General features: G+C 52.8%; 3 protein-coding genes across 7 annotated transcripts; 1 reads left to right on the forward strand and 2 right to left on the reverse strand.

Moving 5' to 3' along the window:
• The first annotated feature begins 518 nt into the window (after positions 1–518).
• prune1 (prune exopolyphosphatase 1) lies at positions 519–3,808 on the forward strand. 4 transcript variants are annotated; one of them, XM_086078456.1, is made up of 9 exons: positions 519–834; positions 1,524–1,634; positions 1,697–1,902; positions 2,032–2,216; positions 2,289–2,447; positions 2,512–2,603; positions 2,716–2,874; positions 3,220–3,310; positions 3,520–3,808. In XM_086078456.1, exons 1-9 carry the CDS (start codon positions 796–798, stop codon positions 3,747–3,749), a joined length of 1,272 nt encoding a protein of 423 aa, XP_085934582.1. In that variant the 5' UTR covers positions 519–795; the 3' UTR covers positions 3,750–3,808. The 4 variants fall into 4 exon arrangements, with proteins under 4 accessions (XP_085934582.1, XP_085934583.1, XP_085934581.1 ...); XM_086078457.1 differs by lacking the exon at positions 519–834 and adding an exon at positions 1,036–1,159; XM_086078458.1 differs by lacking the exon at positions 519–834 and adding an exon at positions 1,189–1,413.
• On the reverse strand, positions 1,247–8,806 carry LOC147173092 (DNA-directed RNA polymerase III subunit RPC7-like). 2 transcript variants are annotated; one of them, XM_086078479.1, is made up of 8 exons: positions 8,692–8,806; positions 7,826–7,955; positions 7,602–7,740; positions 7,466–7,537; positions 5,574–5,630; positions 5,063–5,148; positions 4,886–5,002; positions 4,582–4,805 (listed from the first exon to the last, which is right to left on the reverse strand). In XM_086078479.1, exons 2-8 carry the CDS (start codon positions 7,937–7,939, stop codon positions 4,719–4,721), a joined length of 672 nt encoding a protein of 223 aa, XP_085934605.1. In that variant the 5' UTR covers positions 7,940–7,955; positions 8,692–8,806; the 3' UTR covers positions 4,582–4,718. The 2 variants fall into 2 exon arrangements, with proteins under 2 accessions (XP_085934606.1, XP_085934605.1); XM_086078480.1 differs by having other exon boundaries at positions 1,247–5,002; positions 8,692–8,778.
• Positions 8,807–11,031: 2,225 nt separating this feature from the next.
• Positions 11,032–13,614, reverse strand: LOC147173093 (gonadotropin-releasing hormone II receptor-like). The gene is made up of 3 exons (XM_086077912.1): positions 13,315–13,614; positions 12,124–12,331; positions 11,032–11,432 (listed from the first exon to the last, which is right to left on the reverse strand). Exons 1-3 carry the CDS (start codon positions 13,597–13,599, stop codon positions 11,032–11,034), a joined length of 894 nt encoding a protein of 297 aa, XP_085934038.1. The 5' UTR covers positions 13,600–13,614.
• Between the last annotated feature and the right edge of the window lie 420 nt (positions 13,615–14,034).

Below are 14,034 nucleotides of genomic sequence, written 5' to 3' on the forward strand. Positions count from 1 at the left end.
ACTCGGAGAGTGTACAGTGCAAATAAAAGATTTCAGGTCAGTCTTTTCAAAAAGCATTATTTTCAAAAGACTACATTTCCCAGAGTCCCACACTCCAGTTCCGACATGTTGCTTTCACGTGCTGGTGGAAAATGTGCGTCCATTCCGTCCAATTTGAAGTCACAAGCGTTTTTTGTCTTGTGAAAAAAAATGTTTTAAACAAAACAAAAACGTTTTGGGCACGCAGCACGTGACCGTACAGACGACCAAAAAGTGAGAATATTTGCGTATCATGACGTCAGTGTGTTTGCATACATGAAAAGAACAGATGAAAACAAGGTCGTTTACAAACATCCAGATGGAAAGCCGGCGACACGTGTATTGCTCAACAAACGACACGTGTGGCATTAGAAACTGTGTGGGCTTTTTATTTGTTTGATTCTAAAGTCACTCTTCAAGAGCACGTTAACAAAAACTCCGAACCGACGGTCTTTTTTTGTTTTTTACAAGTCCAGCTTTGAGCACAACGCTGTCGCATCTTGATGACGTCGCCATCGCGCCTAACGACGAACAGGGTTATTTGCAGCCAACGCTTGCTTACAAGCATAATACACACACTATTGGCTCAGACGAATGTCAAATATGGAGCTGCTATGACTCAACAGAAGACGAAAGAAAAGATTCCGATTGGGAGAGGACCGTGAAGGCAACGTGACCTTTCACACGCTCGTCACTTTTTGGTCATTGAGCGAGTGTGGACGCTTACGCGACACACGCACACACATTCGATTACTGCACCCGAGCCGTGCGTGAACCATGGACGACTTTCTCTCCACTTGCCACGCAGCCGTCAAGGTAGCACGTACACGTACACGCACACGCTCGTGTGAGCGGTCATTGAAAGTGTGGAAGATTTACACTTCGCCCTCTAGATGGCACTCGTGCATTAGCAATGCGAACGCGAGTTTGTCCAAATCACGCGAGATTACACGATTTTGGAGCTGCGTGAATCGAGTCATGAGTGAGCGCAGACTGCCTGTGTCCAAATTCTCAAGGCTGGGTCGTCCGAAGGCCGAATTTGTCGGCTGCATGACGTCACTCCCGGCGCGACTCGACTTGCATAAGAATGGTTTGTTAATGCTGCTCGTCGGCAGCGCATTGACCGACACTCCATTCATGTGTAAGTCTGTGCGTGTTGTCGAGTCGCGCCAGGAATGACGTCATGCAGCCGACAAATTCGGCCTTCGGACGACCCAGCCTTGAGAATTTGGACACAGGCTGTCACTTGCATATGAATGATTGATATCATATGGTGTGAGTGAGCCCAAATCGCTAAAAATTAATGGCCGGTCAGTCACGTGTGGCAGCTGTCAATCAATCACATCAGAGACAGCTTGAAAGCTGCACGTGCATTGCCGTAACGCACGCTTATATGTGGGTGTCGCCCGTCGGATGGCAGCCGATGGATGCTGGATGTTGAAAGTGGGATGACGTTGGATGCCAGCTATCGGATGTTGTTTACGGGATGTCCTTCCTTCCCCCAGGCAAGCGCCGAGCTGCTGTCGGGCCGTCCGCTCCACGTGGTTCTGGGAAACGAGGCGTGCGACCTGGACTCCATGGTGTCCTCGTTAGCGTACGCCTACTTCCTGTCCAAGGTGAGGCCCGTCGTCGGCGGAAACGCATGCCACGTGACTGAGCGGCGTCCTTTTCTGGGCAGACGTGCGGCGACGAATCGGCGCTCAGCGTGCCGCTGCTCAACATCCGGCGGGATGAGCTGGCGCTCCGGTCGGACAACGTGTTCCTGCTGCACCAGGCCGGCCTGTCTCCGGACTTGCTGCTCTTCCGGGATCAGCTGGACTTGGAGGCGCTGCGGCGGGCGGGTCGCCTGCGCCTCACGCTCGTCGACCACAACGTCCTTCCCAGGTACAAAGCAGCAATGATGAACGGCGATTGCCGCTCCGACGGTGCGCGCGAGTCCTGCAAGTACACGCCAAAAGCTGCAAGCAGTCTATCGGGTCGGTGTGGCGACATGTCAGGCGTCTGCCCTCGCAGTTCCGATGCCGACCTTGAGGGGGCGGTGGTGGAGGTGATCGACCATCACGCGCTGGAGCGAGCGCCTTGTCCCTCCTGTCCCGTTACCGTGGAGACGGTGGGCTCCTGCGCCACCCTGGTGACCGAGCGCCTCATCCAGAAGGCGCCGCAGGTCCTGGACCGCCAGCTGGCGCAGCTTCTCTACGGTAAGCGGCCCTCAAGCCCCAAACCACCCATCCTCTCGCTCGTGAGTGATAAGCGTCCACCGTGTCGCTTAGCGACTATCCTGACCGACTGCGTCAACATGGCGCCCGCGGCGGGCAAAGTGACGCCCAAAGACAGCCAGTATGCCGCCGCCCTGGAGGCACGCTTCCCCTCCCTGCCACCGCGCGCCGCTCTCTTCCAGGCCCTGCACAACGCCAAGTTTGACGTGTCAGGTGAGCCGGCCCCGCCCTCGCCCGTCGCCTCTTTCGTCACGCGTGACCATGTCATGGTTTTCAGGCCTCAATACGGAGCAGATGTTGGTGAAGGACATGAAGATGCTGAAAGGAAGTTTGTCCATGGCCATCTGCGTACTCTTCCTGCCGCTAGAGGTCGGTCGGTGCTTTCTCACACGAGCGGGGCTAACTCACCTGTGGTGAGGATACTGAGTGTGTGTGTGTGTGTGTGTGTGTGTGTGTGTGTGTGTTGGCACGCGCGTGTCAGGCCTTCCTGCAGAGGGCGGAGCTGGAGGCAGAGCTTTCCGGCTTCTGCCGCAAGTTGGCTTTGGACGTGTTGGTGTTGATGAGCATCTCCTTCACCGAGGACAAGCGGCCAATCAGAGAGCTGGCACTTTTCAGTCACAGCGCCCCCTGCAGGGAACAGGTACACTACGCATGTGTCAGCGCAGCTGCCAAATGCGCAAGATGACGGCAGAGCAAACGGGAGGCAAACTTTCCTTCATCCAGTAGACAAATTTGTTTGCTTGTCGGAAGGACGGCGGCGGCGGCGGCGGCAACAAAAAAAACACACACCGACTGCCAGCTAACGAGGACTTGACGTCCAAATTAGAGCCACTCCAAAACGACACGTCATCTTTGTCATCTGAAAGTGTTGCAGGCACCTTTGCTCTTTGTTCATCATCTTGCTTAGGCAGCGCGGCTAATGCCTTGACACGGGCACCTCTTTCACGACCTCTCTCATGACCTCTTTCGTCACTTCCCATGACAGGTCAGCCACTTCCTGGAGCAGGCAGGCGACCCCGCCCTCGACCTGCGGCCAATCAGCAGCCCCCATGCCGACGTGGCGGCCTATCACCAAGGTGAGACGCGCGCCTGCCAGATGCCAAAGGGTGTCACGCGGCACCATTTTAGCCACACCCCCAAAAATCCGTTGAAGACAATTGCAGACGTTTTCATCACTTTGACGTTCACAAAACAAATCCATTCAAACTTTTAGTCTTCAAAAACACACATTTGTCCCGGTAAGTTTTGGACTTTTTGTCCACTTTTAAATGCGTGCGCCCTTCAGGAAACGCGTTGGCGTCGCGCAAGAAGCTTCTGCCGCTGCTCAAAGACTTTGTGAGGGCGCGCGACGGCCACCACGACGGCCACGACGACAGCGAGGACGACGGCGAGGAGGGCCGGGTGCCGCCCACGCCCGCCAACAGCCTGGTGGAGGGCTGCCCCCTGGACGCCGGCCGGCCCCCCATCAGCGCGCACGCCCTCCACGACAAGTTCAGCAAGATGGCGCCTCATTGACCACAAGAAAAGATCAGCTCATCATTTACCAGCATGCAAAATAAAAGCGTTGACGGCCACTCAAACGCATCAGGGGCTTTAGCAAGTCCGCCTCACTTTTCAGAGAGCTTGCGGGTTCAAATCCGGGCTCCCGCCTTCCTGTGTGCTAGCATGTTGTCCTCGCCCGTGCGTGCCAGCGCGGCTTTTCTCCGCAAATGCATGTTTGTCGTTAGCGAGCGGTTCCGGGTGGCCCCGCCTCTCGCCCCAAGACGCCCGCGGCCCGTCGCCAGAAGAAGCGCTCCGGAAAAGGAAGGAAGGAATCGCAGATGGTCAATTGCATTTTTAGACAAACCCCCAAAAAACGCTGATAAACTTTTCATTTCCGCTTTCCACTCCAAAATCAAACAACCAGAAGAAAAAAAAATCCAAAATATTGGAGCAAGAATATCGGCGCCAAATGTCTTTCCACCGCAACCTGCCCAGTCGAGAACCCGAGTCAGTAAAAACCCAAACCAAAAGTGTCGTGCATGTGTGCTTTCAAGGGGCGTGGCCTACTGAGTGATGCCAGGAGCTGATTGGCCATGTGGGAGCTTCCCTTCGCAAGTTCCTTGCCAGTGTTTTCATTTAGTTTGCTTTTGTCCTGTGGAATAAAGAGCGCGCGTGGCTCTCCTTGCCCACGTGCGCGAGCATCACAGTGCCTTCATCGCTCACTCGGCTCAGGCGGCGCATCTGAAGCTCGCTCCCATCGCCAATTTTGAGTTTAGCAAAGTAGCAAAATGGGCCAACCGAGGGCTCGGCTCGTAAGTCAAAAGCGCAAGTTGGAGCGCGCGCAAGTCAAGTTAACGCTAATTTGAAATTTCAACAAAAGATTTTTTGTATGAGGCTGTATTTGAAACATTTGAGTAAAAAGTCAACATTTAACATGAAAAGGAATAAAAAAAACCTTGAGTGGTCTGGTCCGAGTGTCGCCATGGCAACAGCACAAAGGTTTCAGTAAACGGCTTCGTCCATGTTGTCGTCGCTTTCGGCGCCAAAGTCTTCGCCGTTGTCGAAGTAGGACATGATGTAATCCGTCTCCTGCCACAAACGCACGGTGACCTTTCAAAATAAAACACCTTTGTATTTGCCCGCCTGCGTGCGCGCGCGCGTGCGCTCACTTCCTCCAGCTCTTCCTCGTCGTACTCCTCGTCCGCCTCCTGATCGTCCTCCTTCTTCTTCTTCTCCTCCTCCTCCTCCTCGTCGTCGGAGCTGCGCTGCTCCTCGGTGGCCAGCGTCTTTGCGACAAGCGTGCGTGTTGTTGAGTGCATTTGGCGTCTTGTGTTTTGCTGGCTCACCTCCAGTTTGCCCAGCGCGTCCTTGCCTTCTTTCTTGCACGGGTCCGCCTGAGCTCTCGTCGCCGCCGGCACGGCCGTCGGCGCTCCTGACGCCAACCACAACGTGATCAACTTGTTAGCGCGGGTCCATATTTGATTGCGACAGTGACGACAACCGTCAGAGAAAATATTGCGCTATGAAAACAGCTGCAAAATGTCCTTTTTAAAAACTATATATTTGGGGAAACACAAAGGGCAATTGTTTTCTCCTTTAACACAAATTTCATTTTTAAACAAAATATCGATTCTGTGGTACATTAGGAAACGTGTAGCATCTTATGTACAAATAAAGAAATACATGTTCAACTTTATTTTTTATTTTTATGACAACATAAAGGCACTCGTGCAACCTGTTTCCCCGTCCGGGAGTCAATGCAATCAGATTCAAGTTGACCAAAAAGTTGACTGCAGCTCAACATGCACAATTGCTGTGTGTGTGTGTGCGTGTGTGCGTGTGTTTGTACGCACTGACCTTTTTTCCGGGTTCTCCTGAGACACAGTCGGATTTCTTTTGGGAATCTCTTCCAGTCTGGACAAAAAAAAAAAACTTTGGTGAGTGACATGACGAATGATGATTGTTTGTTGAGGCATTGGAGGAGATCAACAAAGCAGCCTGGGAAAATGAAAGTGCGCACGCACCGAAGAAAAACTCTCAGGTGTAAAAAACACGATTTGTTTGTGGCGCTCGTCGGCAAACGCTGCCGCTGAAATGCTCGCTTGAGTCTCGAATCAAAAACAAATTCCTTTGATTTGTTGGCAAGAACGAAGCATGCGGAATTTCCTTGGAGGACGTCCGATGCGTTTGCTCGTCTCACTTGTCCTCAAGTGTGTCAAGCCTTGAAATGAAGGGAAAAAAAAAGGCAAAGGATGCCAGTCGTTCATGGCGTCCTTGTTTTTTTTCACGCGGCGAACACGAAGAGGACGAGGGCCAGCGATGGCAAATCCAGGTCCACAGAGTCCAAAGCCTGCCGGAGTTTAGCTACCACCGGCAGGTAAACGGGCTCATTCTCACGAGAAGCACCTGCGGCTAAAGCCGAAGTGTGGCAGGGTTTTGACTTTCCGGACCTGGTTGTCTCATCTCTGTTGCTTCCGGACCTGGTTGTCTCATCTCTGTTGACGTGCCGCCGTCACCACCGCGTCGGTTCTTTGAATTGGAAGTGCTGGTTGGGAATTGGTGTGATTTCTTGCAGGCAAAATGAGTTCTAAGCAGCAAGAGGATGGCCTCCCTCCTTCATGTCATCCAAAACGTCTCGGTGCTGCTTTCGTTCCATGGAAGATGGGAAGCGATGAGCTGATTTTGCCACAAGGCTCGACTGTTTCGGGAGAGAGACCAACTTTTTTGTCTGTCATCTTTTTGGCAAAAAGCACAACGTGAAGGAACGTCGTCTGAAGCATGTGTGGGCCCTTTTTGCAGCGAGATGAACTTTTGCTGGTATTGTTGCGCAACGTTTGGCCAAATCATCGTATACTTTTAAAGCAACACTAAGGAACTTCCAGTTTACGTTGATTATGGCGACGCCATGTGGACAAAAGCAGTAATGTTATGCCTGAAGGAAGACCAAATTTCCCATGAGAACAAGCGCATTGCCTCGTTTTTGAGCTCATGCCAGCGAGCGTTGACATTCAAATTGACTTCTGTCTTTGTAACGAATAGGGAAAGAGGGAAGTGACGTATGCCATGAAGCAGTGTAAAGGAGAGGTCCCGTGAGATGAGGCGCTCGAACAGGCTGGCCTCAACTTCACTAAATATTATTTCTACCTGCTCCCGCATCACTCCGTCCTCTGAAGATATGAGATGGTAAAAATACGAGCCCCGACGACGGACTTATAAAAGTCCGTGGCCCTGACGCTGCTGGACCATACGTATTCCGGAAACACAGCGTTGTGAGTGACGTTGTATCTTCTTCTGCATCACTTTGAAGACGCATTACGTCCACACAGCAGACAGACTGAGATTAATTCAGCCAAAAATCGGAATTGAGCATTAAGACCTGCAGTGTGAACGTAGCTGAAAAGTGTCATGTGGATATGGCGCACACTGCCATCTGGTGGCGGGGTGCCGTGTAACAGTCACCATGCATTGTGGGAAATGGAGTTTCCGGTCATGCACGCTTCTGAATTTTGGGGAGCTCTGGCGGGCCCCATGAAAGCATGTGGTGAGCAGCGCTTCGGCCCGCGGGCCTGGACTTTGACATCCGCTGGTGTTTGAAGTGTCAAACATCTCCACAATTCACTACCAAACTGTCGTCAGCCTTAGTCTTGTCCACCCCGGCGGTCTCCCACTCAGCGAAATGCTGCCACCCGTTGTGGCCAAATGTTGTGAAAAGTCGAGTTGCAACCCGAGTCCCGAGAGGGCGCGTGTACCTGTGATCCAGTCGCTCAGCGCGTCCGTCTGCTCGCTGGAGTTGAGATATTTGTCCGAATATCTTTCCACATCTGAATATCAGATGAAAATCAAAACATGGATCTCACATTTGTCTGGACATACGAGGTCGCTGACCTGCGTGTGACCTGTGACCCGCGTGCGGCTGGAGGAAACCCGGCCGCGTCTTCATAGCGCCTCGGAACTCCTGCTTGAGCGCCAAAAGGTACTCGGCCTCCTCGCCGCACGCCAGGGGGAGGGGCTTGCGCTCCATGACCTGCGCCACACAGAAGAAAGGTCGAAGGTGAAAGGGAGCGCCCGCCGGGCAATTTCCGGCGACGCGCTACGGGGCGGCGGCTCACGGGAAACAGGGCGCTGGGCTGCTGGACGGACAGCAGGAGAGGTTCGCCTCTGTTGGTGGCAGCGCGCTCGGCGCCGGCCCCCGAGCCTCGCCGGCCGCGACCGCGTCCTGACATCTCGCCTACCGTCCGTCTGTGCGACAACAGGAAAATGATGACTTTGTTGGCGAGGGAGGCGGACGCCGTGGCGACGCAAGAGCATCAAAGGCAAGCTTCTGTTTTCGCGCCACCGTTGCCATGGTCACAAGTTCAACCTTCAGCAGCCACTGATGAACAAGTGACTTGAAAAAGTTGAAGGGGTGCCGACACTTTTTCAACAAATCACCCAAAGCAGGACTGGGAAAAAATTTGTGTCCATTTTATTACAAAAAACGAAAGCATTTGAACACATTTGAATTCACCAATTTTTGTGGGGGTGCAAGTGAATGAAACAAATGTTCCTGGAAATATTTCAATTTCTTATCCAAAACGAAATGGTTACGGTTCGTGATATACGTTTATATCGATTGTCATTTGAAAGTAGTGATGGTATTTTCTGTCCTGTGGATAAAAGTCGCGTAGTTGAGAAGGAAACGCATCACGTTCATTTTCATAATAACAATGTTGGTGTTCATGTTCATTTGAAGCCGTGATGTGATGAGAGCAGTGCACACACAAAGTAGGATTTCTTCTTCTTCTTCTTTTGGCCACCATGTGAATGAAATTCAAGTTCAAGCAGCAGATCTTCCAAGGGCTACACTTGGAAATGTGCAGTATTGTAATCACATGGTAACAACGTCATTCGGCCGGCTGGCCGGCAAGCACGTTTTCCGACAGTGGAAGCTGAAATGTTGTCGGTAAAGCTTTCTCCTTTTCAACCAAAGTCTTACTTGGGCTGAGAGTCGTCAGTCGGCTGAAAAGTGGACGAGTTTAGGGTTAGGATTTCGTCGTTTTCCTCGTTACGCGCCGGCCGCCATCTTCTATTTGTTGGTGCTTCCGGTTGTGTTGACCGTTCAGCCAGTTGGACGCCACCTGCCGGCGCGCTGCAGCATCACAGCCAACCGACGTGCCGACGTGGCGGCCATGTTGGGAGGGGCGACGTGGGCCTATCAAAGGCCAATGCACTGACATCGATTGCTCGTTTCTCAACCGACTTACACGAGGTTTACTTTTTCGTTCATGCCGAAACCTGCGCAGAATACCAAATACTGAATATTTGAGGGGAAAAAACGATTTCCTTTAACCGGTAGAAAAGTAATTCCCAGTTGGCTTGATAACCACAGCCATCCGACAACAACGTGCGCAAGACAGTGAGCCGGCATCCTGGTTTTGTTGTTCTTGCCGTTCACCACCAAATACTCATTAGGGTTCACTAGGAAGAAGAAAACATTTTGTGCAACCCCCAACTTTCGCTGTCACTCCAGATAGTATGATTTATCTGGAAAATTGTGACACCCCTAACCAACACAACATCCTCATTACTAACATTAAAGAAAAGAAACAGAAAGAAATATAATAACTTTGTTTTTTAGGCCCAATGGACTCTCGATGGTGGGTCTTCATAAGGTAGCACAAGTGCATGTAGCGTTGCAGAGCGTGCGCAAATTGCAGGATGGGGACAGCGCGTGTGATGTCATCGACTTGCGGTCGACATGGCGGCACCGGGTAGTGTTTTGGCAATTTTGCTGCTTCAAAGGAGTTCAAAAGTGCAGTAAAGTAAAAATTGGGCCTCGGGCTTCCAGTCGACGACGGCGAGATGGAGCTCGCCGTCTGGCTTTGAGATGCACTAACCCGCCTCGCCCAATTAGCTTCTTGCCATCAATTCCTGAAACAGTTCATTCTTAACCCACACTGCACATTGTTGCAGTACTCGAAAAGCACAAGTCAAAAACAACCCAATGTGGGTTCCAAATTCAAATTGGACTACTTGGGTCAATTTGATGGAACTTTCTGGGTTCCTTTGTACCAAAAAGAAAAGAAACATTTTGGTTTTGTACAAAATGACCCCAATTTGGGGGCTTGTTTAACATATAAAACAATCTCATTTCTGTGGGCGATTAGTGCAAAACAAGCCAGAAAGTAGTGCATGGAATCGTTGTTTTTACTGACTGCTTATTGGAGCTGGACATCCTTACGTACTTGCACAAGTGGCGTTGAACAGTCTTGCACTGCACTCGGCTCAAGGACGGTAGCACATGCAAAGTTTTCTTTTGCAACTATTACTACGTCACTTGAAGAGGTATGACGATGACCTGCATCCCTTGCACAAGTGCCATTGTACTGTCAAACGTGCACGAGTGGCCACTTGATCCTCACTTGATGATTCGGTCGGCACTGCTCGCTGCTTGCACAGCTGTCTTGCTTGCACAGCTGTCTTGCTTGCACAGCTGTCTTGCTTGGCACGACAGCAAGCGTACTCGCGCCATTCCACTTACTGACGAGTGGAGCTCAGACTGCCCCAGACAACATCCTTGTTAGTTTTGACATGCTTAACTCATTTGCTCCCCAAAACGTCTAAAAACCTTCTATTTGAAATATTGCCATGGTCCCAAAAACGTATTTATATGTTTAAAACATATATAAATACATCTTTTTTTATGCTAGAGCATACAGAAGGCTTTGATGCAGCCTCTGACCTGAAGAGGTCGCTGAAAGCAATGCGGCCAGCAGGTGGCAGCAGAGTATAAGAGATCAACCAGGGCCATGTTGTTAAGAAGCTCTTGCCCCGACTGTTTAAAAACAGATTTGTGAATAATGTTGAAACTTAGCTATATTCTAATGCTAATTGCTGCAAAATGGAAACAGATACAAATGCACTTTTTCTTCCAGATGAAAGTGGAGAGTCTAATCTTTCTTTTGGTAGGTTCCATGTTTTTATAGCAACAGAACACAAAATCAGTCAAATCCAGTAAAACAGCCGGGAGCGAAGGGGGTTGCTTTGGTGAAAATGGCTGCGAGTGAATGAGTTGAAGGTGATTCTGATTCTATTTGCGGCCCTTGCACCAACTATGGCGCATGCGCAGTAGGTCGGCAAGTACGGCGGCTGAAAAGACATTTTTGGGCCCAGGCACAGCAATTCCATCTGTCAATTTACCATTTATTCTGGTATAGCAAAAAAGCATGTACTCTGGCATCGGTCGCGGGTGGATGGATGGCTTATCGTGGCGCCACCTACAGGACACTTGCCGAAAGGCGTCTTTTCTCCTCGGACGTGCTCACGCTCGGCAAGCTCAAGTCGTCGGCGGAACGCCAGGACCCGTTCCGTCCCTGTCTCCTGTTCCTTGTCCTTCCTTGTCCTTCCGGACGCGGGCTACGGGGAGGCCGAAGTCGGCGGCGGCCGGTTCCCGCCGGTCGGGGCGGCAGCAGGCGGCCAGGTCGGCCCGGAAGGAAGGCGTGTAGAAGCCGTAGATGAGCGGGTCGCAGCAGGTGTTGAGGTTCCCGAAGAGAAAGAGGCCGTGGTGGACGTACTCGGGCGTGAAGCGGACCACTTCAGGCTGGAACCAGTACCACACCCCCAACAAGTAGTACGGCGTCCAGCACACCACGAAGGACAGCACGATGACCACCGTCATCTTCAGAGTCTTCATCCTGGCCTTGGAGATGCCGTCGCTGCCGCTGCGACGCAGTTGGCCTGCATGAGGACGACACGCCGGCGGGCGGCACAATTCAGATCCGACGGGGCTTCGCCGTCCTTGCCTGAGCGGCAAATTTCAACCTGCCGCCACATAGCTGAAGAGCAGACATGATTTGGAGCAAAGAAGGGGAAAAAATCCTCCTGCTCGGAGCAACAATTGCGAAGGTGGACGGCGAGCGCGGTCTGAAGAGGCCTTCCGGCGCGTCGCATGCGACAGGCAAGCGTCTTGTTGCCTGACGTCGGAGGTGTTCAAAGCAGAAAGTCAAACCCCTGCCGCAGTTTGCCTTGACCGTCAGCTCGAAGCAGCAAACTGCTGGCGGGGTTGTGACTTTTTGTGGTCCGGGTCATCTGCAGGGCTGGCCTTCCGGCCTGCAGGGCAGATGCCCGCTGGGCCGACCTGATTTGGGGCCGCTTTTTAATTGTACCCTATTATTGTCCTACATTTGACTTCAAGAGATTGCTCCGCAATTTAGAGAAACCAGTCCGTTAATCCATTTCGATGATAGATAGCAAACTGAAACATCATCAATAAACATCAATGGCAGAACTACACGTTAGGCAAGATTTGGACTCGGCCGGGCCGGCGTACGAAGTCAAAATGCCAGAGATGATTTGTGTGTGTGTGCCAGTCCTGCCCTGGTTATCTCCACCTGTGCTTGGCGTATTGCCAGGCAGGCGGCACGATTACCTTTGTTCCTCAGGTGCGTCATGTTGATGTGCAGCATGATGCGGCCGTAGCAGCAGCTCATCACCAGCAGGGGCAGCACGTACAAGGTGCTGAAGTGGAACATGTTGTAGAGCGTTTCCTGCCAGCGGACGCTGAAAGTGGCGTGCGTTGCGCACTGAGTGAACGCCACGCCCGCCTCGCTCGCCTCCACCGCGCCAAACACAAACAGCTGCAACGGGGAGCACCACATCAAAACATGACATTGTCACATGACGGAAACATGACATGATTGCGCTGGTGTGTTGTCAGCTTTCTCGTAGCATTGCTCGCCTTCCTCGTGGAAACAAAATGGTGGCGTTGTGTCATGTTTCGCTTCTGTGGGGGTTGGCTTTTGGTTTGTTACGACTGTTTTTGTCTGTGGTTGGTGTTTTTTGTCTTGTGTTCCTGGTTTCTTGCCTTGTCTCGTTATGTCGAACCACGTCCACCTGTGTGTGTCTTCCCTTCCCCAGGTGTGTCTCATTAGTGTTGGTATATTTAGTCTGTTGTGTTTGTCCAGTCAGTGTGGGTGCATTGCCTATGTTATCCCGTCCCGTCCCGTCCCGTCCCGTCCCGTCCCGTCCCGTCCCGTGCCGTCCCGTCCCGTCCCGTCCCGTGCCGTCCCGTGCCGTCCCGTCCCGTCCCGTGCCGTCCCGTGCCGTCCCGTCCCGTCCCGTGCCGTCCCGTGCCGTCCCGTGCCGTCCCGTGCCGTCCCGTGCCGTCCCGTGCCGTCCCGTGCCGTCCCGTCCCCCTTTCTCCCGATATTTCATTAAAGTTCCTCATATTGCGCTTGCTTCCTGTCTCACTGCCTTGCTTCCCCGCATTTGGGTCCACCATCCCTCAACCATTCACGCCCACCCTGACAGCGTTGGCCCAAGCCAACAGCAGGTGGTCTTCTTCATTCAATTTCCGGAACATTCCAGCCGGGATTTACTGCCCTACCGCTAACACCAGCTGCAGAAATGTTGCCAAGGTGATTTTTTTTTACGTTTCTGCGCCACGCTTGAGCTGTTCTTCAAAATGTAGCAGCCAACTTGGATTCTTTCAGCAACATTGCAATCTGGGGGTCACGCCCATGGAACACCCGACAACGGCGCCTCCCTCGTCCATCCCGGCTGGGCTACGCGAACCGCTACATTTCCACGCTAGGGTCGCCTGACGACTCAAAGCACGAACCTGCGGCGCGGCCAGCAGCAGACTGAGGCCCCAAGCCAGAGCCAGCATGCGTCTGTTCCTGCGCCGGGCACTGAGCGCGCGCAGCGGTCGCACGATGGCACGATGGCGGTCCAGGCCGATGACCACCAGCGCCGAGGCCGAGGCGTACATGGCCAGCAGCTTCAGGAAGCTGAGCAGCTTGCACAGGGCGTCGCCCCCGTACCACTGCACCGTCACGTTCCACGCTGCGTCCAGGGGCATCACCACGAAGGTCATCATCAGGTCGGCCGATGCCAGGCTGACCATGAGCGGTCGCAGGCGAGAGGTCGGACGACCGCGGCCTCGCCCGCCGCACACGCTGGCCATCAGCGCCAGGTTGCCGGCGGCGGCCACGGCAAACAGCAGCGCCGTCGCGCCCACGCGGAAGCGAGCCGCTCCCCCGAAGGTGGGGGCCTCCCACTGGGACCGGTTAGCGGAGGGCCACGCCCATGGTGACCGCTTGCCGGACATGGTTGGACTTGGTGCCGCTGCGCCGTCAAAGTCAAAAGATGATGTCGGGGCAGAGAGAGGGAGGGAGGGGGAGAGGGAGAGCTCAACTTTTGGGCCTGCCTTTTGTTAAGCAAACCAGCTTGATGATTGGTGGATAGCTCACACACACACGCGCGCACGCACACACGCACACTGTTATGAAATGAGTGAAGAAATTGTCTTTTAATGTCTTGGAGTGAGCAAGTGAGTGAC

This window comes from Leptonotus elevatus, chromosome 6 (assembly GCF_054856555.1).
Source record: "Leptonotus elevatus isolate MCC_2025b chromosome 6, RoL_Lele_1.0, whole genome shotgun sequence".
Classification (NCBI taxonomy): Eukaryota; Metazoa; Chordata; class Actinopteri; order Syngnathiformes; family Syngnathidae; genus Leptonotus; species Leptonotus elevatus.

Excerpts from the sequence above, each read along its gene's own strand:
- LOC147173093 (XM_086077912.1), bottom strand. The coding sequence starts at position 13,599 with ATGGTCAGCCTGGCATCGGCCGACCTGATGATGACCTTCGTGGTGATG. Across the intron at positions 12,332-13,314 it reads TGCTGCTGGCCGCGCCGCAG|CTGTTTGTGTTTGGCGCGGT; the intron begins GTTCGTGCTTTG and ends TCCCCGTTGCAG. Across the intron at positions 11,433-12,123 it reads GACGCACCTGAGGAACAAAG|GCCAACTGCGTCGCAGCGGC; the intron begins GTAATCGTGCCG and ends GTCCTCATGCAG.
- prune1 (XM_086078455.1), top strand. The coding sequence starts at position 1,446 with ATGCTGGATGTTGAAAGTGGGATGACGTTGGATGCCAGCTATCGGATG. Across the intron at positions 1,635-1,696 it reads ACGCCTACTTCCTGTCCAAG|ACGTGCGGCGACGAATCGGC; the intron begins GTGAGGCCCGTC and ends TTTTCTGGGCAG. Across the intron at positions 2,217-2,288 it reads GCTGGCGCAGCTTCTCTACG|CGACTATCCTGACCGACTGC; the intron begins GTAAGCGGCCCT and ends CGTGTCGCTTAG.
- LOC147173092 (XM_086078480.1), bottom strand. The coding sequence starts at position 7,939 with ATGTCAGGACGCGGTCGCGGCCGGCGAGGCTCGGGGGCCGGCGCCGAG. Across the intron at positions 7,741-7,825 it reads AGCCCAGCGCCCTGTTTCCC|GTCATGGAGCGCAAGCCCCT; the intron begins GTGAGCCGCCGC and ends TGTGTGGCGCAG. Across the intron at positions 5,003-5,062 it reads ACGCGCTGGGCAAACTGGAG|ACGCTGGCCACCGAGGAGCA; the intron begins GTGAGCCAGCAA and ends CTTGTCGCAAAG.